At 37.0% G+C, this 23,875-nt stretch overlaps 1 protein-coding gene across 13 annotated transcripts in view; it reads left to right on the plus strand.

The window, feature by feature from the left end:
• The window catches only part of ptprt (protein tyrosine phosphatase receptor type T), a 228,363-nt gene that overhangs the window by 164,733 nt on the left and 39,755 nt on the right, over window positions 1-23,875 (plus strand). For 8 of the 13 annotated variants that reach the window (XM_079628114.1, XM_079628109.1, XM_079628115.1 and 5 more), the window contains 5 exons: window positions 5,634-5,663; window positions 9,771-9,922; window positions 13,782-13,859; window positions 15,033-15,068; window positions 23,587-23,774. In XM_079628114.1, coding sequence (XP_079484240.1) covers window positions 5,634-5,663; window positions 9,771-9,922; window positions 13,782-13,859; window positions 15,033-15,068; window positions 23,587-23,774 — 484 coding nt within the window. The remainder of the gene's footprint in view (window positions 1-5,633; window positions 5,664-9,770; window positions 9,923-13,781; window positions 13,860-15,032; window positions 15,069-23,586; window positions 23,775-23,875) is intronic. The other 5 variants (XM_079628116.1, XM_079628119.1, XM_079628121.1 and 2 more) reach the window with 2 other exon arrangements.

Below are 23,875 nucleotides of genomic sequence, written 5' to 3' on the forward strand. Positions count from 1 at the left end.
GCATTATAATACTTGCTGTATGTTATGCCTTTGTAATGCACTAAAACATGATAAACAACCTATTCCAGATGTAACAAGGAATCTGGAAATATTATAATGCTGTTTAACTTTGGTTCCAATTTTGTATGAAAAGATATAATGCATTATAACGTACATTATGAATACCTTTATAATAAAGATTTAAGTAAGGTGTGGCAAAAATGTCATCTTGCACACGCAACTTTTCAGGGCTTTTTCTGTAAATTTCACTTCACAGGCTCCGTACAGTACTTTAGTCATGCTTTCTTGCAAATTAAAGTAAAATATAATTTTCCACAATTGATTTTTTCACAGTACAAGGAATCTGCAAAGACTGTCGTGTACAGGTGAAACTCGAAAAATTAGAATATGGTGCAAAAGCTCATTTATTTCAGGACGGTAATTTAACTTAAAGGGTGAAACTAATACATTATATAGACTCATTACATGCAAAGTGAGATATTTCAAGCCTTTATTTGTTATAATTTTGATGATTATGGCTTACAGCTTATATGAAAACCTTTTCACAATATTATAATTTTGAATTTGGGGTTTCATAAACCATTATCATCAAAATTATAACAAATAAAGGCTTGAAATATCTCACTTTGCATGTAATGAGTCTATATAATATATTAGTTTCACCTTTTAAGTTGAATTACTGAAATAAATGAACTTTTGCACCATATTCGAATTTTTCGAGTTTCAATTTGTGAACACTCTCTGTTATTATTGGCTAACCTCTTTGCAGGTGAAATAAGTATCAGTGCTTACTGTCAGGTAAAATAATTGGCTCTGCCCCATCTTATCATCTTCTTTGCAGACTCTTTGTGAGAGATTCATAGAACAATCCACGCTGAAATGATCTGATCTTGTTCTGCCTGAACGCTTAAAATACCTTGTTAAAAGTAGACTTTCCTAACTTTGGGATCCTTCATTTGCGTAGAACCCTATTATGTCAAAAGATTGAGGAAGATTGGACTTTTTATGACATGGCCCCTTTAAATACCTTCAATCACATATCCTGGTTTAGGATCCGTTTTGTCATGAAGCAAGAAGTGCATAAGTGGCTTTATCTGATTCCAGATCAGTGCTTTATTGCTAAGAGCTCTCATGAGGTGCAGATATATTATATGTAAAATATAGTGGCTTATGACTGACCCTGCTGAAAATAGACGGATGTGATGATTCAGTGTGTAATCATATGCATAGGCAGCACAGCTATTTCACAAAGTGTTGATCTATTTCTACCTCGGTCAGCATTCTGATGGAGCAATGAGGGAGTCGATCTCGGACAGAGTTCGCTCGGACACTACTCAGTCCCAGACCATTAAACACACACACACCACACACACACACACACACACACACACACAAACACACACACACACACACACACACACACACACACACACACACACACACACACACACACACACACACACACACACACACACACACACACACACACACACACTCACACATTTCAGTGAGACCCTGCACTCAACACACAGGAGTGACGCTCTTGCACATCTGCGCTTTCGATCAATGACAGACCTAGACATAAAGCATTATGACATAAATAATAGATGATTGCTACTGGAGGGCAATGTGATGGCAGAAAACACTATATATTTAGGGACGTCCCGAGCCGATCTCAAGGATCGGTTTCGGGACCAATTAAGCATTTTTTTAACCAAACAGTACCGGCGTATCTAAGCACAATCCTTTATTTTACATCAGCTGTAGTGCAGGTGTCGTGCAGTAGTTGGCGGTATGCTAAACATGGAAACTCAAACCTGTGTGCGTGGTGGCTAGAACCAATAAGATCTGTTCCAGCGCGTCACACACGTTCAAATTTCTGTGTTTCGCATATTTGATGTGCACCTTAGTAACAAATCACTTAAGTAATTTATTTACTGTTTAGTTTCATCTGCTTGTCAGACTTTCTCAGACTGTGTGTGTGTGTGTGTGTGTGTGTGTGTGTGTGTGTGTGTGTGTGTGTGTGTGTGTGTGTGTGTGTGTGTGTGTGTGTGTGTGTGTGTGTGTGTGTGTGTGTGTGTGTGTGTGTGTGTGCGCGTGTGCTTGCATGCGTGCGTGTGATATTACTATGAAGAGATAGTAATATGTATTATTATATTATATTATATTATATTATATTATATTATATTATATTATATTATATTAGAACTAAACCTAAACCTACCCATCACGGGGGTTTAGACAAATCGTACGAATTCATACGAGTGATGGTTGTACAAATGTACGAATTAGCCAGCTTTTAATCACTCGTACAAATTAATTGGTCGTGAGATAGCGTTGGTAAAACCATGTTTTTGGTCATGTACCATGGTAGTTGGTGCATGGTATTGTACATGGTTTACACTATGTAGTGCCATGTAAATTCCATAATATGTGAACATGATAATCATTCAGTACTGTGGTATAGAGCAAAGTGCTATGGTATTGTCATTATATAATGCTTCAGATATATACATTTTTACTGTTGAGGATGTCAGATTTAGCTACCCTGTACTAAATACTGATGGATGGATGGACGGACGGACAGACAGATAGACAGAGAGACAGATTAGATAGATTCAATAGAGTGTGTGTGAGTCTGTCCATGTGTGCACACTTCTACGCGCCTGTCAGCCGATTGTGCTTTCAAGCCTGAATGGATGAATGAACAATTTTATGATCTAATAAACCAGAGCATCTTATTTAGTCATTAGCTGAAATAAAGTTGTACAAAGTCTTTGGCAAATCAACCTTTGTCAAGTTAACAAACCATTTCTCATCTTCCCTCACTCTTTCCCATGTAAAGTCACAATACAGGCGTGTAACATCACCATGAGTATCACACTTTCTCTTCACACCAGAAATGATGATAAATCACAGGAGAGTCCAAAAAAAATAATAAAGAGGCCACTTATGCTGTGAGCTCCTCGCAGTTCTACTCTATTAATATTTATGGCCACCTTCGCCCGCCGTGGTGCTCTTCACTTCGCTCTCTTTTATTAATATCATCAGAACAATGTCAGCAGGCCATTTTAAAGGGCCATTGAGATGAAATGGCCAAAGATGGATGCCCCCGCTGCATATGCATGCCGCCAAACGCATCGACTGTTTGCATCTGTTTTAGCACCGTCAGCCCGCCGCAAAACACATTTGCCATAACGGCCCATATCCAAACTGTGTTTTTATTGCCTACAGAGAAGTCACAGGGTCATTAAATATATTTACTTTGGTGCTGCTTTAGCGATAAAGCGAGCAGTTTGGGTGCTATAGCTTGCTTTTATGATACAGGAAGAGTACAGGCGGGAATTTAGTGTGTGTGACTTAATGCAGCTCTGTGTGCTGACAGGCTGATGCATGATTATTCGGGTGTGTATTATTGTAAAGGTTTGTGATAAGTGGCAGGTTTTGAACATTATTTACATATCGTTAGTGTGACATACATGTTAATAACTCAGGCTACTGTAGTAGTCTATGATTTCTTAAGCAAGTTCATCATAAAGGTTTATACATGGTGGGGACTTTTGAAAGATATTTGTTTATTGTTTGCATGAAATGCGATAACAGGCTGAAACATCATTACTTTTGTGGGTTTGTTTTGAGCTACAGTAAGTGGCAAATTGTGAATGGTATTTATATATCATTAGAGTGACTATTAATTCCTATGATTCAAATAATTAGATTAAAGTGGCAAAAAAAAGGGTTTGTCAATTGACAAACATGCTAATAACTCAGGCTAAGGCATGATTCCTTTAGTGGGTTTGTTTTAGCGTAAAGATTAGCACGAAGTGGCAAATGTGAAGGTTATTTGTAAATTTTAAAGAAAAAAAGCTCTGTGAGATATGTTTCAGGAGAATGATAAAAATCCGTGAGAGCGCAGTCAGGAAGCAGACGGCCACGAAGTCGCTAATTGACAACTTCACTTGCATGTCATCACCAATATTACAGTTAATCGAATCGCCATTAACAGACACCATCTGGTCTTTATTATCATATCAGACTATTGCTGTCCTAGCGTGTCTCCACTTGTCTTTACCTGGAAAGAACCAGTCCACAGAGACGTCAACACTGAGACACGTAGATGACAAGGCCTCATTTTGGAGTAGCAAAAGCGTGATGTGTTTGCCAACTCCTTTTGGTGTCTCTTGTCCTCCTCTTTTCTCTTTCTGTCTATGTTAAGCTCATAACAGAGAACAGAGCTACAATGTGTCTGTGAAACACCCACCATCCCTGTCCATCCCTTTAGCTGTCCAAGCACACTCCCACCAGTAGGGTACAACGGGGCTAAAGGTCATTGACTTTATTCTCCTTTAACACTAGAAGGAAAAATACAATTTTGCTCACCACTTTTGACTACTAAATTTGGCGGATCCTTGACGCGATCGTGGAAAGCAACACAAAGTTTATTCTGCGCTAATTTGAACAAATATTTTAAAAATAGTCATTTTTAAATTGTTGATTTATGTAGCAAATGAGAATCGATAAAATTGGTGTATTTTGAGGCAAAGGTCTTGGTAATGGTTTTTTTTTTTTTTTTTTTTTTTTTTGCAGCTGTACGGAACATTCAATAACGGAACATGGTAATAAACAGCAGGCTGACTTTTCCATTTGTTGACATGACACGGTTAGATTCAAATGGTAAATATCATACTGTATATTAAGTTAGGTCTCCACCTAGAGATAATCACCATATTTATAAGGAAATCATCATATTTAAAAAAAAAAAATGTAAAAAAAAATGATATTAATTATCATATTCTAAAATATCACATTTATTTGTTACTGTTGTAAAGCTATTAAAAAAGGGATCTCCCTGAATGTTTTCAGAATTTTTACTTTTATATTTTTTTATTAAAATGATTGAGAGCAGTGAAATGCACATTTTTGTTGAGGTATGCCTTTATCTCCGTCGTACCCTACATGTATACAGTATACACACACTCTCTTCCTTCTCTTTTTTCTCTTTCTCTTTCTTTTTTTTCCACTTGAAAGGGAGCCAGATGTGCAGTTTTATACATTTCATTGATTGCTTAATGGTCATTTTACTATTACTAACTATTACTGATGCAAAGGATATTTACAAACCTAAATGTAACTAGAGCCACACAGCCTCAGGTAGCAGAAACCCGTAGCTTATCTACATGAAGCTGTGTAGCACTCTTTTATTTGATCAGAACATTATGTGGTCATTAGCACATGAAACAGTGGCACGCTTTTACTAGTTTTATCATTAAATATCTCTTTATTTACAGTACTGATACTAATCAATGTGTTTGTCTTTTTTTGTCCTTTGTTTTGTTTTGGTATTATTTCATTTTATTATTTTGTGATATTTTCACTAATACTTTCATATTTTTATTTTATTACATTTTAATTGATAATGTTTTAATTATCATATTGTTTTAATTTAATTGTATTATATTTAATTATTTTACATATTCATATTGATATTTTATTTTATAATTTTGTGAAATTTTTACTAAAACTTAAATATTTTTATTTTATTATACTTTATTTGACAATTGCTTAATTTTCTCATTTAAATTTCTTATATTTAATTTATTTGATTTTATTTTGTCCTCATCTTGCTGCTCCAGAAGAAATGCGTATTCCTACTCGTATTACCTGTAAGTAGCATTAAATACAAAACATCTAATCAACAATCCCTGTCTTAAATTTATGCATTCCTATTATCCATTTCTACAAAGAACTTTTACCAGTTTCTGAGAAGTATTTGAAAACTTCCTTAGTTCGTTAAAAGAATAAGGTGAGATAATGAAAGAATTAAATGAAAATAAGTGACAAATATCTTAGGACCAAATATCTCTCAACTTTGCCATGGCGAACAAAGTCTTAATCTATACTTCATCACACTTTGCACCAATGTTTTAAGTTATACTTCCATGTTCCATCAAACACCGTAATTTTCGACCCATAAACCATCTTATATGCTATATACCTAACAGTTTTTCAGTTTGCATTGAAATATTAGCAGGCCTACAGTTATAAATTGCCCTCATGTGCGCGTAAATTGATGTGGCTCCGCTGTTATGTTATTCCCTTTGGTCTGCGGACTCCACCTCTACTTTTTATTACTTTTCCGTTACGCTTAAACTATTTACTATTACCTCGACCGTTATGCCTTCCTCAGCATTTTACTACTCGGGATTGTTTAATTTGCTCTGTGTGCAACAGAGCCTGGCTGGAGGATGTTTACCTCACACGTTAAAGGATTTAAAAGCTCAGATTCACAGTCGGACTATGTGCATTCTCACTCCTCTCTCCCTGCTCCTGAAATATAGATGAAAGCAACAACACAGCCAGGAGGAGCTCTTTCAAAAGGATATCATCTGAGAGGGCATAGACAGACAGCTACAGGCTAAAGCTAGCCGTGACACCAATATATCCCCCAAATCCAGAGAGCGAGTCGTTCTCAGTTTCAGTGGGGTTATGTTCTGGGCATATTTGAGTGATGGTTTCAGTATGCATGTTGAGGTCGGCACATGTGGATTTAGTATCGCAGTCGATGATTGCGTCTTCCCGTTTGTCCTTGCCCATTCACATACTGAGTTTACCATTAGCAAAGAGATCTGAGATCTCGCATGTTGTAAAAGCTTAGATAAAAATCCGATATGTAATCTGAAACTTTACAAAAGTACATAATTTTAAGTATATACTAAGATATTAGCATATAAACCAATATCACTGTGCATATTTTTTAGTATGCACTATGATTTTAGGATGGTATAGTAATATAGCAATCATAATATATCATGGTGTTAATGTTTATTCCTGATTTATCAGCATGTTTAAGTTTGTGTGTGCATGCATTTACACATTTGGCAGATGCTTTTATCCAAAGTGACATTCGTAGAAGTCAATACAATTTTAACACTGTGTTCCCTGGGAATCAAACCCATGACCTTATCCTTGCTAATGCCTTGCCCTACAAGTTAACCTACTGCAACCTTGTGTGTGCATGCAACTGGAAAATACGGGATAGTGTAAATGTTATTTTGAGATGTTCTGCATGCTTACTAATACTGCTTTGACATGCACTTTCCTGGCTAGCTGCCTTGTCTTTGCATGTTCTCATGTCACACATGCATATGCTTTGTGCTATTTCCACCATTGACGTTTTAGATCAACCAAATGTGATATCTTTATTAATGAACATTTGGTGTATTTCATGAAGAGAAAAATGTACCCTGAACAAAACAAATTTTACAGTAGAGATGAAACGGTTACCGGTTTGACGATAAACCATGATACAATTCTTGGAGGTTACCTTCGATTTGAAAGAAGTCATGGTAAATACTGCACATTTAATGAATGTATTTTTGAATGAAACGACTGTCTTCAGAAAAGTTTCAATGGATTCCTTTTCATCTTATCCCATGTAATGGACAAGGAAATAGCTCTATTTTTTATGCACTTTTGTAAATTTTTACCAGTTAATAAAAAATAAGCTAATGTGCATTCTGAAATATGAATAGTGCTACTAATTTTATTTGTTGTTTATTGGTTTGCGATATACACTTGGTTAAATTATTTAAGGTAGTTTAATGTTTAAAAAAAAAAAAAAAAAAAACATTTCCAGCTAATTTTAACAATAACCATGATTATTTTGGTCATTATAATTGTGATATGAATTGTTCACACCGTTTCATCTCTATTTGACCAACATGAGCTATGTCTCTCTTGTTCCTCGCTTCTCTCTCTATCTCTCTCTCTCTTTTACAATATGCCATTAACAAAGTTGGTGCTATAAAGACGTTTATGGTGCCCTAACTATAGTATAGCCTTCACTTTTAATGAGGTGCTGCTCTGACATTAATTAAATAAGGATTATCTATAGTTTATTCCACTTACAATGTGTCTAGATTTTGGTGGCACTTGAAACGAGACTCATTACTGCAGTATTCCATTAGTTTTATTAGTTGATGGGTGTTGTATTATAAAATACGGTGACCTTCAGCATAAGCTGATGGTTTTTTGATGCTTTTGTCTGAAAATGCCGTCTATTTAGGGAACACACTGGGTTTTGGTGTAGAGTTTGTGTTTTGCAGTTTCTACAGTGAAATCTCAGCACTCTATAGCAATCACATTGATGCTTGACTGCTTAATTGGAAAGTCGTGACCCTTCTCTTATTGCTGCTTGATGTTGAGACCCGCTTCTGAACAGTTTTTGGTCCTCTTTTGATCCTTAGTCACTAAAAAAACAATGTTACTGAATTTATTTTCCAACCTAGGTAAAATGGCCCCAATTTTAAAGGTTGGCCTGGTTTCTGTGGAAGCTGAAACTTTATTTGATTTTTTTTATATATATATAAATTCCCAGCAGAGAAAATAACAAAACAAAGAGTTATTATCAGCACGGCCCCGTAAGAGAAGGGAGCTCATATTGAGGTCAAATGGTGTTCTGTGGGACCTAGAGTCATTTTATTGGATGACTCCAATCCATCGCTGGCACTAATATCTTCCTTGAAGTTTTGTGTGCTAACGTGTGGGGAGACTCCAGCTTATGAACCGCCAGACAAATCAACAAATCAAAGACCAGCAGAAGTGAAGTCTGCTACCTTTATAAAGAGTGCCATAGGCTATTTTTTATTGTATTGTATTTGTTTTTGGCCCATTTTTATGGTTAATAATGCAGGGAATTACAGGTGAAGAGGTGGGATGAGATCAGGAAATGTTGCAAACCAGGTTTGAACTAAACAGCTTAATGCGTCAGAGTACTAAAATCTAGGTCACTACCTATGTGCCACAGTTTTAATCAGGAAAAAATACTATCAAGGCGCCATATACTGACGCTTTTGACATATCGTCTACATCCAACGCACATGGCACCCTTTAGCGTCAATATGAGATGCAGATAGATATGGGTCAGAAGGCGCCTCCTAGCGGTCTAACCCTAACCCTACCCCAGACCTAAACCCAACCATAACCGAACAAAGCTCTGTGCGTGTCATATTGACGCTAAAGGGTGCCATGTGCGTTGGATGTAGACGAAATGTCAAAAGTGTCAGTATATGACGCCCTAGGATGAGAATGCGTTGCACAATCTGTAGGTAATGAAATATTGCATCTATTATCCAGTGTCAGTAAATATATTCTCTAATTGATGTTCTACCCATTGCAACAGTTCTATAATAACGCTTTTGATAAAAAGCATCTGTTTTAAAGTATAATGTATTTGTTTCCAGTATATATGAGTGAATATATTTGTGTGCAAGTTTTTCTTGATCAATAGACGTATAGTGTCTTTGTTCTGCATGGCAAGGTTTTGAGTTTTCTCTCTCTTGATTTGAGGTTTACTGGCAAATATCACTGCAGAATGTTTTTAGATTATATTACAGAAATCTTACAGTCGATGCCATTTGAATAGTCAAAAGCCATTCTCACTTCTTTTCCTCTGTGCTCAGTGTCTGTCTGTGCGAGCTTGTCTTGTATATTTTGTATGTCAGTGTTTTGGCGGTGCTTTGGTTTAGTGCTCTCTGTGTTGTACATACTGTATGTCAAAACTAAAACTGACAAGTCTTGCAGTAACTAAGTTTATAACTGATTTTAAAAATTTGTCCAAAAAAACAGTAAAGTCGTTACTTTTACGTTTCATACATTTACAGTATGCATTGGAAAACGGTTTGCACTTGCCAAAAGCATTGCAACAACACAATGAAGTTTCTATTTTTGATCATGTGTATAAACTTGTCCTGTTGTGGCTGAATTTGAAGGAAACTAGCTAAAAAACAGAAGGAGACAGCCAGCAGCAGTACGCAGAGAGAGATGGGACCCGTAGGCACAGCGGATAAAAGCACAGGAAAAGTCAGCACGTTACACAAGGACGATCCGTTCTCCACCAGCAACCAGGACCTCAACGGATTCTGTGAGTTCAGCAAATTTTGTGCTGCCCTGTTGTTTCATATTATCTGTTTATTTCAAGTGTTCCTGTGCTCTGATAACAATATGAGTTAAAGAGGAAAGTTGGCATCAACAAATGAAGAAACAAACAAATTAATGGATGAATGAATTGGAGAATAATTGCATGCACAAACAGACAAATTAAAGAATAAACAAATGCACTTATGAACAAATTAAGCGATGAATGAATACATGAATTAACTAATGAATGAACTGAAGTATTAAAAGAACAAGCAAATGAATGAATGAAGGAAATAATAAATTAACAAATGTTCAAATTAATGAACAAAATACTGTAAATGTAAGCAAATGATTGAATGAACAAATTAATGAAATAAATGAACACATGGATGAATAATGTAACAAATACTTTAGTGTTATTTTCAGAATACTTCAAAGTTGGGAAGCCATTATTAATTCACCGGAATTCTGACAACCTGAAAATCCGGCAGCTGGAATTTTTTATTTTATTTTTTATGACCAAAATCAGTGAAACAGTGATGTTTAACTAACACTTTTTCAATGACTGTCAGCATCTATTTCATACACATGAAATGACAAGCATTAATGAACAGGTAAACATACGCTGAATGAATGCAATGGCTCGGTTGACAATGTTAATTTTTTATTTATTTTTATCAATTATTTTGATGAACCATAATCTATTCTCAAATCCCAAGATCCATCTTTTCGTCTATGCTGTTTTCTATTGTGTGAAAACTTCACTAAACATTATTTGTAGCAAACCTGTCACACAATAATCACAATTATACTTTCGATATGAAACAGTCTCAGCTTTCAAACTGTCAATTTTATTATGAAATCCAAACACTAAATGTAATATTGATAGCCACTTCAGTTCAAGCAGTGTGAACCGATCATCTCTTCCTCTTTACTAGTTATAGCTCAAATTAAACAAATGAACATCAGAAGGTATGTTCAAAGATACAGCAATAGTTTCATGTTCTGGCAGACATTTTACACTGCTTCTCTTTAGAGAACTTCCAGCTCCTTTCCACTAATCTCAAAAGTCAAAGTGCAAAGGTCAGAAAATAGCCTCGTTCCCCAAATACCACGATCTTTTGAAGCACCTGAGTGTGTGTGCGCTCCAGTCTCAGGACTCATTACTGCAATCACACGAACCTCCTGCACGTCCCACCATCCCGGTGATGAGCTCGGAAGCCCTAAAAGGTGTCAAAAGGGGTCAACAATCTGTCATTTTAACTCAACTCACTGTTCTCCTTGATTGTCTGTGCTAAGCGTCCGTCAGGAAACCAAATGATGGGGCGCCACCGTCTCGCACCTGCCATTCACAGATCTGAGCATCGCTAATCGGAGAGAGCTATTTTGTCACTAAACAGCATGGACCGAAGCGTTCTACATATCAAGAGACGCCGCTATTGACGTGCTGCTTTAAGGAGCTAGAGAAGAATAGCAAGTGGCATTTGGACTAGCCGTTTTTTCATTCTCGTGCTTTCATTCTCAGTTTTAAGTGGGCTCTGGCATGCTGTGAAGGGGATGTAATTAGGACGGGTCTTTCTGAGTCGCTTTCTGCACAAAATGTCACTGTGGCCTTTGTGTACAGAATAATTTGAATGGAGCTGGACGAAGAGGAGGCAATAGAGAGTAAGAGCAAGATGCATGGAGAGAGAGAGAATGTCATTATGCATAATGATCACATTTATTTCCTTTAAAATCAACATTGATTGGCAATGTGTTCTGCGGGTATTGTGTTTCTCAGTTCTTTTGAATGTCATTGGTCAGTTGATGTGCAAATGCAGTTCATTTGGTATGTTTATTTCGGATCATTACAGGCACGGAGTTGGAGACTGTTATTTTATCTGTTGTTTATCTAATGGTCTGAGAGTCACTATTATAGCACAAGTACAGGCTCTTTATTATAGACATGAATCTCAGCTGTGGTGTTGAAGCAAAAACAATCTAGAACTCAGTCCAGCTCATAACTGCTGTTTGTAAGCAGTTCTTTAAAAAAGTGTCAAAGGGCTTGTGATACACTATCAGACTTTAATCTAAAACTTTACAGCTGCATCAGGTAGTTTTTGTGTTGGAACTGCAAATTGCAATTGATTTTTATCCGTCAAAATAATTGTCTTGATCAATATTTTGTCCTGTTGTTCAGAAAAAATATCTAAACATTCTTTCAATAAGATAAATTTACTCATTTACACTCTTATAATATTAAAACTTGTCTTCAGTGGATATATCTTGAATTAAGATGTCCTGTTATATTTACAGGGAAACAAAATATGATTAAGAAAATGGTTGTTTTTATTTATGCCTAGTTACGTCATGAAACTCGTCCTTAACGCAAGCTGATGATAATTATAGCGTTAACTACTTGGCACAAGCTGATTGGTTCATGTCGCATCTGCATCCAATGAGCTTGCTGGTCAACATTTAAATGGCTGGTTACCATTCACTATAGCAGTTTGCAGTACGCATCAGAGTTTGTCTAAAACCCTCCACCTTCCCCAGCTCCACCTGTATAGATCTTGATATATGCTATTTGTCTTACATACTCACAGCAGCGTATTGTATGTGTTGCAGTAGCAAGTTCCTGTTCTTGCTCTGCAGCAGCAATAATCTACAACAGCAGCAATAATAAAAAGCAGCAGCAGTGTAGCAGACCAAATATATTTACATTGTCAAATCCATAACCATGCTAAAACTTTTCAGAGTTGTCATGATAGAAATTTATTTAATTTCTTAATTTTCTTAGATTTAATTATTTGCTTTATTTTTGCAGTGCAAATCCTATTTTCTCATGATCTTAACATTACAAAATGTATTAAATATAGACTAATCAACATACCTCTTTTAGTGAAAAAAATATTTATTTTAGTTTTATTGGTTGCTCAAGATGTCTAACCACTAGCCCATAGCTGGCTTTACTGTGTTTTTGTTAAAAATATATATTTTTATGAATTTTATATTTTTAATTTGCATTGATTCCAGGAGGAAAATCTTTGGAGTAGAGAATATAACTTTGTGAATGACAGACCTTCCAATCTGGGCACCAAATTCTTGTGGGCCTTTATAACTCATATTGTAACTGACATTTTTTCTCATTTATATCCACACTTTCCTCTCACTGGCTCCACAGTTACAATCACACATTATTATTATTTTTTGTATCAGGGCTTTTTAAAGATGATTCAGCGTAAGATGTGTGAGATAGAGATCATAGCGATCCCAGCCTACACACTCAGCATTTTAGCTGTATTACCATTTAAATGAACACAGAGACACCTGCCTCTAACCTTCCACGCTTCTCCCATTCAGACGCTCTCGATCTCACCTCACTGGCCCATGAGCTTTTGCTGTGAAAGCATTTTCTGTAGAAATCCTTATGTGAGTCAGTGAATGCGTATGCGCCGACACATGTGAGACGTGGGGATTTGTGTAAATGGAGATCTGGAGTGATAGGTGATTAAACTGGAAAGTAAAAAGGATATGCGCTCCAGCCGAGAAGAGTAAAGGAAGTTTATTGGAGTGTGTGATGCTCAGAGTGTGTTTTTGTGACTTTCAACAAGTCCTTCTGTGTGTGAGTCTTCAAAAATCAGACATCCTTTATAAAACTTTATACAGATCTAGGATATGTTCAAAATAGTCCATGGCATTTAAAGGTCTTGCTGACTACAGCATGATGCAGTTTATTAGTGAGATGTCTCCTTTGCAGAAAGTGACCTAAAAATCTAGTATTGGTATTACTGTTACTGTCACAACGCAGCACTGCTATTAATCTAGACATGATGTGGTGGATGTAAAGTAATTGTCTAAGTGCTCTTCTCTTTCTTTCCCAGCCTCCTCTTCTCCATGCTCCTTCTCCATCCAGGGTAAAGGCCTCCAGAGCAAAACCCTCCTCAACTCTTACTACTCAGGTATGTACAGTAGCCTTCTGTGTTGACTGCGTTCATGAGGCATAGTAGTTAAATACCTGGACTGGTAACTAACATGTTGTGGGTTTGAACCCTAAAATGTATCAGCAGTTCCATCACAGAAAGTGCTGCAGAACTGCAGAAGCTCTCCTACCACTTTTGTGTTCCTTTATGAATATTTAGCCTCATTTTTATTATGCTTTCAGTTTCCAGTAGTAATGCAGAACGTTTAAGGCATTTTACCATGTTTAAACCACTGGAACATGAAAATAAATACAGTCATTCTTCCTGAAATTAATTGTTTACTGTAAATACATGAAGGGAGATATTGGCAAAATCAGGTCACCCGTAGTATGTCAGTCTTACCAATACAACCAAGAATTTGGAATTTGAACATGTCTGTTTTTTAAATGTTAAAAGTCATTTTAATTAATACAAATTATATGTTTTAACCACTTGGTGGAATTGTACAGACGTTACCTTAGGCATCATGCACCGCTGTAGTGTGTCAAAGCCTTCTCGAGTATAAATAAGCTATAATGCACGTACTGTAGGTGATTTAAAATGAATATTTCATGTTTATATACAATGGTCACATACTGTTAAAACGAATCGTGGTATTGATATCTTTGTAAGACTGCCGACTCTATAGAACAGTGGCAAGGAAAACTAACTTTCCCGCGCTCCGAGAGCCCCTAGTGGTCGGGAGCGTTTCCGTTGTGTTGTGGCTTGATTTCGTTGTGTTGTGCACTACTGGGCCACCGTAAGTTTCCCTTTCAGATGCAAAATGTATGGGAGGAGAGTATGCTGAATCATGCTAGGTGATTTACTAAGATTTGCGCTAGTCAATTTACTAGTATTGGCGCCAATATTTACCACCCAAAAAAAGCATGTCTTAAACCAGACGCTAATTTGCGTTGTTCCTGGTAGATTGCGTTTTCCATTATGGAAATGATGCGGCTGTGTCTGTGTTCTTTAATTTGCACGTCGTCACTAGATCACACCCAGAACTTTCCACTTCCATCTGTGCTTTTATGGGATTGCCCTCTCACACTAATTTGCCCTGTTTAGTAAATCTGACCCAGTATCTCAGAACAATACTCTACAACTGTAGCTGTGTGGCATTTGTGTCAAAGCAAAAATTGGGTTTCAGTTTTATTCTGTTTTTAATTACAGTTTCTAAGGAGCCAGTCCCAGCCACAGCATCTATAGGTAAGACACTTTTCCTCCTCTACTTATTCTAAATCACGAGTTCAGTTCTACAGATGTGGATTACGTTAAACCCTTCCTTCTGTATCTTTTGATCTGAATGTAGGAGGAAGCCGATCTTAGACAATATGAATATTCAGAGGTGAATCACTAGCAGTTCCATTCCAAACCTGCGTGTGTATCTGTGAAAAATCGGAGTCATAAAGTATGGGTTTAGATGATGAAAGATCATAACATTGACCTTTGAAGTCAAAAGCAGGCGCTGTAGACTTTTGCTCCCATCCGATCAAACTAATTGCAGCTTGTAATTTTGCGGCAGCTAATGTGGTTTAAGTAGAGTCAGCGGCGTCCTCCTCACGCTGATGCGTCCGTCCCACGCTGAGCAAGATTACAGGAATGAAAGCCCTCTGTCAGTTCAAACAAAGTCTATGTTTATATCCCAATGTGTGGAAAGTGATTTGAATCAGATCGTTAGCTGTCGGAATGCTAATTTTCAGATTTGCCAGATTGGTGTGTGAGTTTTGCGCGCTCACACAAACACACACAAACAAGCACACACACAAATGTATCTTTCAAAGGCAGTTTGACCATCTCACAGCCAATGACAATAGCTTATAATAAAAACATATCCACCCTTCATTTCTGTTGTTCTTTCCTCCTTAGTTCTTTCATTAACTTCTTAATTTATTAATTCATTTTTCTCCTTTTATTTTTTTGTGTTCATTTGTTTTTTCTTCTGTTCTTTTGTTGTTTATTTTGTTCTTTCATTCACTAATTTATGTGTTCTTTTGTCCTTCCTTCCTTCCTTCCTTCCTTCCTTCCTTCCTTCCTTCCTTCCTTCCTTCCTTCCTTCCTTCCTTCCTTCCTTCCTTCCTTCCTTCCTTCCTTCCTTCCTTCCTTCCTTCCTTCCTTCCTTCCATTGTATCTTTTGTTTTTCATTTGAACATTCATTTGTATGTTTCTAGTTTTCTTTCTTCCTAGCTTTCTTGCTTGCCTTCTTGCATGGTTTCCTTCTTGTGTTTCGAGTTTTCACTATTTTTCATCATTATTTATCATTTCAGTTCATCTCAGCAGCACTTGATTCATTGAAAGCTTTGAGAGACATTTGCAAAGTGGCAGTTTACAACATTTTCTGAATTGTAAAATCAAACATTTCAACCATGTCTCAAATTTATAGCAATAACCCGCCATTTTACGTGGCCTTCACTGACTAATGTCTGATGAATGAAAACATACCAGGGACTTTAGTAGCTACAGTAAAGTACAGTATTTCAGCTCGACTGCTGACATTTTCAAGTTTTTCCTGGTCACGGAAAGCTTCATCCTTTACTCATTCTTCAGGAGATATTGAAAGCGTTTACAGGCAGCTTTTCAAAAGGGATTTCTGATAGATATCTTTGTGGGCTCGGGGCTTAAAGTCAGTCCGAAAGCTCATTTCAAAGGTTCACTCTAAAAAGGCTCAGATGCAGGGGTCTCTAAACACGCACCTCTGATCCAGACAGCTTCTAGTAGGAGTTTGAAAACTCTCGTTTTGAGATACACTCAACAGTGGAGACTGTGACTCCCTCATACACATACGCACTCATCGCCAATAAACCACTGAGAGTAAACGTATTTACAGAGGTTATGAAGGTGGAGACGGCTTGCTTAGTGGAAGATGATCACACAGGTGATGTTTTAAAGGGAGAGAGAGAGAGCAAAGTGGGGAAAACCCATCAAGCACTAGGGTAGTTGATTCAGGCATTTGGACTGAGATATTTGTAAACTGGACGTGGAATATGCAACAATCATACTTTTACATTCATAGCTCTTGTTTGAGAGATTCATCCCAACCTGACCCAGTGATGCAGAGGGATGATCAGACAAATAACATAAGAGTAGATAAGTATTGGAGGAAGAAAGGAATGGATCAGAGGAAAAGAATACAAGTTAGAGTGGAACTCTGGGACGTCAGAAGAAAATACTTTATTTTAGTTTGAAATAACTGTTTTCTATTTTAGTATATATTAAAATGTCATATATTCCTCTGATTGCAAAGCTGAATTTTCAGCATCATTACTCCAGTCTTCAGTGTCACATGATCCTAATCATTCTAATATCTGATTTGCTGCTCAAGAAACATTTCTTATTATTATCAATGTTGAAAACCGTTGTGCTGCTTCATATTTTTGTGGAAAACATGTTATATGTTTTCAGGATTCTGTGAAAGTTAAGGAACTTCAGGAAAGTTCAAAAGAATAGCATTTATTTCAAATAAAATAAAATTGTAACAAAGTAAAAGTCTTGAATAAAAGTATTATTTATTTTTTAAAAAGAGTACTGACCCTGAACTTTTGAACGGTACAAGTGTTTTCAATGTATTTTGCTCGTGTATTGCTGTGCACAAGAATCAATACGTAATACAAAACTGTCCCTTTAAGGCAAGTCATTTCCCTCAGCGGCCATCTTTGAAACGCCTCTCGGGCAGCTATTTCAGTCATGCAAGTACAGCTTCTATTTCTTTGAAATGGAAAACATAAAATTCTCCAAAGCTTACAATTAATCTGACAACAACTGTCTCATAAACTGTTTCTGATGACAAAAATAAATAATAATTCAGGCTGGATCAGCCTGCAGTGACTCAATGACTTTACCAATCAGCGATTGGCTCTTTTATTTAGAGGGCGGGATTTATTCTGTGTTTATCTGAAGTCTTTGCTATAGATGATTAAATCACAAATCAGAAGGTACAAATTAGAATGATGAAATCATTGTCAGTAAGATACAGTTTAAATCAAATTCAAATGTTTTGCTTTCTACACGCTCCTAGTTTTATTGTGCACATGCAATCCATCAGTGCATGTTGTTCAAAATCAAGTGTTCGCAATTTTTTATTGCCATATGAAATGACTTTCTATTTCAGGAGATTCTGTCTTGGCCTGCTTTTCCCCCATTGAATATCATGTTTCAATACGTCACGGCAGTAAAATGGGTTTCAATTGCATGTTGACTTTATTGTTGAATTGCATTAAAAATTAAAAGTAAAAACGTTTATTTGAAAAGGAATACAGCACAACTAAGATTGAAAGTACAAAACAACGGTTGTATGGATTAGTGTCTAACAATCACTTTAATAAGAAGGGATTGTGTAGAGAAGAATTGAAAAGGGGAAATCGAGTGGAGGGTAAAGATAGTGGGATGGAGAGAAGATAGCAGGAAATACAGCCACTAGTGCAGATAAAAGAATGGGGCATTAAATGAGGAAGAAGGCCTTTTCATTGTGTTTTACAGACACCATCACTCGCTCCAAACGGAGACGGTCATATTTCTGTTCTGGAGATGCTCCCTGCCGAAACGATGTCGCTGAGATTACGAGGTCGAGAAAGACTGGCGGTCCCTAATCATTTATAAACCTGCCTATTATGTGAGGCTTCCAGTTCATTTACAGGCTATCGATCATGTTGCGGGATGAAAGCCCCGGTAATCGCATACAGGAACTGTCAGGGAGGACTCGAGCCGACTGTTTCTTAAAATCATTTCTCCAGTAAACCACGCAGAGATGATGATCATCGATGCATTTGATGAGTAGTCCAATGGTGAAAATGTTTTTGCACCTGAGAGAGTGAGGACATTGTGTTAGAAAGAGAGGATAATGGTAGAGAAAAAGGGCATGTGAAGTGTATTAGAGCAAGATAAAGAGTGAAAGATTTAGATGTTGTAGTGGAGTGTATCTGTAGGATCGATGGAAACTGGGGGGAAAAAAACAGAATGGAGGAACAGAATTTGGAACGGAGAGAGAGAGAGAGAGAGAGAGAGAGAGAGAGAGAGAGAGAGAGACAAGGGTTCTGTTTCACGGAGAAACAATAGTTTTAGAGCCAGGAAATGGATAACCCGCTATGGGACGGGCTTGATTCCGCTGGTAAGCTGAAGGACGCCTGACAACTCCAGCTTAACTCAGCGGAATGACATTCAGCGTATAACATTGCTCAGAGGTTGCTCTTTTAGAGCTCGCAAGACTTAATGGAGTGTCTTCAAATAAAAAATAGACACAAATGAGACAGGCATTGTTGACATGCAGTATTTGTAGCCAAGGACAAAAAGTTAGAAATAGCAAAGCCTCATATTGCATACTTTATGTGACGCAGCAATGCCTGTGGTAAAGCTTTTTATAATCTGTTGCAAATAATAATAATTACTTTAATTGCTTTTTACCTGACAGCACTGTGTACATATACTCATATTTTCCTCCATATACCCACATCAGACCCATTCACATATGACATTTGAAAGTAATTTGTAATGTCATTATTTAGTCACCTGTGCTTTATTGTGACTTGTCAGGTAATTATTGTTAATGGCAAACACCATAGTAGTTTATCATAATGTAATTGTGCATGCTGATAATTGAGCTTTAATGTGATTTTAGCTGTTTACATCTGAATGCACATTATGCAGTGGCCACAAAGAGTTCATGCTTAAATGAAAGAAGCCATTATGGGATGGAACAGGACCGAAATGAGAAAATTACCTCTGTAAGGAGATTAGTTGGCATACATCTTTCTCTCTCTCTTTCACTTGATATGTAGTATGCTGTAGTATGTAGTATGAACTGTAGTATGCTTAATAATATAGTCCAATACACACATTGTAATATTGAGTTGCGTTGTAGCATGTGCATTAAATGCACAAGTAGTTTCAAAACAACACAATCTCTTGCTACCTTTTTTTTTTGCATTCATTCTGAACAGTATTTATATTGTTTTATCGTTTCAATGTTTTGCAACTGCGAGGAATGCAGAGAGAGCAATGTGTTACAAAGAGAAGATACATAAGTGCAATATATTAGAGCAAGATTTCTGCTTGCCATGGTCTATAATGTTTGAACTAAATAAGAACAGCGTGCCGCTGAACGTTACGCACTACGCAGTTGTCCACGTCTGTCGCCATGGTTACGTCATGGCTATGGCAGTACGAGCAGAAACCATAGGGTTCTTTACTCAACTCCAAAGAACCTTTTGAAACTTTTATGACTTCTTTTGAAACTTTTAAGGGTTCTTCTAAAACCCTTAAAAAGGGTTCTGTATATAGAACCTTTTAGGGGTTCCAAATACGAAGCGCCTATAGAACCTTTTAAGGTTCTATATAGAACCTTTTCTTCTAAGAGTGTGTTAACTTGTCTGATATATAAGATCACCTACAAAGTGCAGCTGACCTTTTGTTTCAGAGCAGGAGTTTTTCGATACGTCCCTGGGTTGGATGTGGCAGACGCGCATTTTAACAACATAATACACCCACTGGGCCGCCACTTTGGGATTCGCTTCATGCTGCTGAGACAAAAACACATGAATAATTAATTAAGAAAAAATTGATAGGAGAAAGGCAGAAGCAGGGGCAGTAAATTGAGAGACCTTATAGTCTCCAGTGTATACTTCTCTATCACACACTTTTCTTCTCTTTTACTGTTTGCATGTTGCCATCTACTGTAAGTCATAAGCACATATTTTCCAATTTGAATTTGCCTAGTCCAAAATAAATATCATGACTTGGAATGTTTAAGTATCATGGTTTTGTGCACAATAGTGTTAATTGTAGAAGTTTTTGAACAAAAATGTTTTGCTGCTCTCAATGTCTTACTTTTAAGCTTAAAATGCTATGCTTTTCTCACTTGAGGCTGGTGTAATTGCATTGTTCTTTAGAGATCCACTGGACCATTTATTGTTGGAAAAGTGTGAATATCTGGAACAAATGATTGGTCTCTGTAAATAACTAACTTAAAGGGATAGTTAGAAAATGATCTCATCATTTCCTCACCCTCCTGTCATTCCAAACCGGTACCGGACTGGACTTTCTCTCTTCTATGGAATGTAAAAGAAGATAGTTTGAAGAATGCTGGTAACCAAACAATTTTAGATTGACTTCCATTGTATTTTTGTCTATACAAGTCAACGGGAACCGGAACTCTTTGCTGCATTACTCAGTATCTGTCTATGTACTGTATGTTTTGAAGGCTAAACAAATGTCAAAGTGCACTGATCAGTCAGTCCGAGTTTTTAGTGTGTGTGCTGGTTGTGATCTTGTTCAGTTTCATTGAGCAGTCTCAGCATCTCTGTCCTTGTTATTTTTTTTGTACCCTTTAAAAAGACCCTCCTGAAGCTATGATTCTGGCATAATCGTTTTCTTAATACATCGTCTTCGCTAATACTTTCAACTTTTTGCTTCTGGCGCTAGAAATGCAATGGCACTAACACGTCATGCAAAATTACTCATATTTTGCCATGTCGAAAGCGTAGATGTTTGGTGTGGATTATAAATTTTTCAGCCCCAGAATTACTTTAAGTGTATAATGAATTTTCAAGGCGATTAAGATGCAAATAGCCACATTAATAATTTGTTGAGTAATATCCCATCCCTATGCATCTGAATTATGCTTTATCTGGTTAAAGGAGGCCAAATGAAAAAAATCTCCATCAGTTGCTTCCCCCGTTCCTCTAGTTAATGAACTCATTAACATCAATAAACTACTTCCCAGTCTTATCAAAATAAGAGAGTTTGCCATGACGGACTGTCTGCATCTCAGTATGTTGTCATCCATAAGTGTCCGCTGAAGTCTGATTGAATGAAGCTGAGATAGCTCACAGTAGTCGAGGTCTTAGCTGAGATTTCATGGGTTTGGTCTTGATTGAGAGGTATTAGTGCACAGTAAACAAAGCTGTGCTTTTTTGAGAGCAACATGATATCCTAGACTGCAAATATTTGTTTTTTTCTTTGTTTCCTTTTTTTTCTTTTTCTTTTTTTGCAGTTCTACAGAATTTGTGGTATCTGTATGCTGTGATTGGCTAGGTTAATTAAACCCCATAACAACAAAATGATGTTCTGTGTATTTTAGTCCACGTCTGTTTGCTTTGTGCTCATCTATAAGCTAGCACACTCCTAAAAGTTGAATATGAAATTAAGTATAAACTAGGGATGTCACGGTGAGGACATTTTTAAAATTAAGTCAAGTCACCTTTATTTCAATAGCGCTTTATACAATACAGATTGTTTCAATGCAGCTTCACAGTGATAACAGGGAAATAATGCATTTCTGCTGTTGTTCAGCTAAAGTCAGTTCAGTGTTGATTCAGTTCCGTTGTAAAGATAATCAATTATTAAATCAGCTTATTTCATCTATAAAGCAGTTCTGCAAAAAAATTATGTCATTGTCCAGCTCAGTTCAGTTCTCATTCAACAGTGTCAGTACAGTCAGAACAATAGTATGGTTGAATATTAAGTGTCCCCAACTAAGCAAGCCAGAGGCGACCGTGGCAAACTTCATCAGGTGACAGAATGGAGAAAAAAAACAGTTCTCCTCTGGCCAACTTGCGACAACACCGGTATTATCGATAACACTGGGTGCGCTCGCTTTTCACTTTTGCATTCTATTTCACAATCATGCATACTCTGTGTATAGGCCTATAATTTGTGGGCATCAGGGAGCTGCTGTCAATGCGCGGGGTATTGCAATCGCTTTTGAAAACGCGCTCGCTTTTCACATTCGCTTTCGAATTCGTGATCACGCATAGGTATCACACGGCGGTACTGACTGCACATTTTACAAGATAAGATATTTGTCAGTGATGTTCAGGATCTGTTGCACACAAAATCCTCTGCCATTGTCTTGTCAGTCATCTCTCTTTACTCTCGTCACATAAGTGAAATCTGACTCCTGCTGCACTGCTGTGACCCCGCAGCTCCTGCTGAATGGAGCAAAGCACACGCTTTTAGCTTATAATTGTAGTGTCCGTTGTCCAACTGAACTAAATGCTTTTTATTTCTATAAAAAAATCAAAAAGGCAGTGGGGGCGGTGCTGTGGTGGGCAAGTAATGTAATCGTGTACAGCCGAAAACCGCTTAACACCGATAACACAGACTACTGCAGCACGCCTATTATACACATTTAAAATTATACAAATGTTGTTGTTTTTTTGTGTATGTGTACAGGGATTATATACATATCTATATGTGAAAAAAATTAATAATATATATACATTTATGTATATATTGGAGAGTCATTCCATTTAACACATTCAACATGTTTACTTGTGTATTTATATATTTATTTAAATATTTATAATATTAGTAACAGTAGGAGAAACATTTATAATCCAATTTGAACTTCAGATGATCTGAAACAGATATCCACTTTTAATTATAACAGTTCAACCTGCAAATGTTCTAGCTAGTTTGCCTAAGGCTTTTACATTTATAGATTGTAACATACGTGGGAGATTGTAATTCCAACAGGTTGTAAAAATGAATTATGCCTTTTCAAGATAAATTGTATATTAAACACACTGCTCTAAGGTAACTTTACTCTACAGAACAATTCATTTTTATTTACAATACAAAATAACCAGGGCTGGTAGAGCTTCTTTGCATTGCTTTATGCCATAAATAAAGGGAAGTGCAACCCAGGGATCGGTGCCTTGCTCATGGTTCGGGTCAAACCAGCAAACACACATTGGTGATGGGTACTCAAGAATTTTGAATTGTTCCTCCACAGATGGCAGCCACAGTGAGATGTCCCAGCCCTCGATGACCATCCAGACATACCCATATGGAGGCTGTGAGTCAGTGGAGATGTCCTACCAGGCCGGCCAGTTCCAACCGGCCATCAGAGTGGCAGACTTACTCCAACACATCACCCAGATGAAGTGTGGGCAGGGTTACGGCTTTAAAGAGGAGTACGAGGTAAGAACGAAATCTGTGTGCTGAGCTTGAGTGATTGACATCAACGAGAATGAAACTTTTAATGTTGCTTTCTTTCTTCCCTGAACACAAGAGTAAAGAAT

This window comes from Phoxinus phoxinus (assembly GCF_949152265.1).
Source record: "Phoxinus phoxinus genome assembly, chromosome: 11".
NCBI lineage: Eukaryota > Metazoa > Chordata > Actinopteri > Cypriniformes > Leuciscidae > Phoxinus > Phoxinus phoxinus.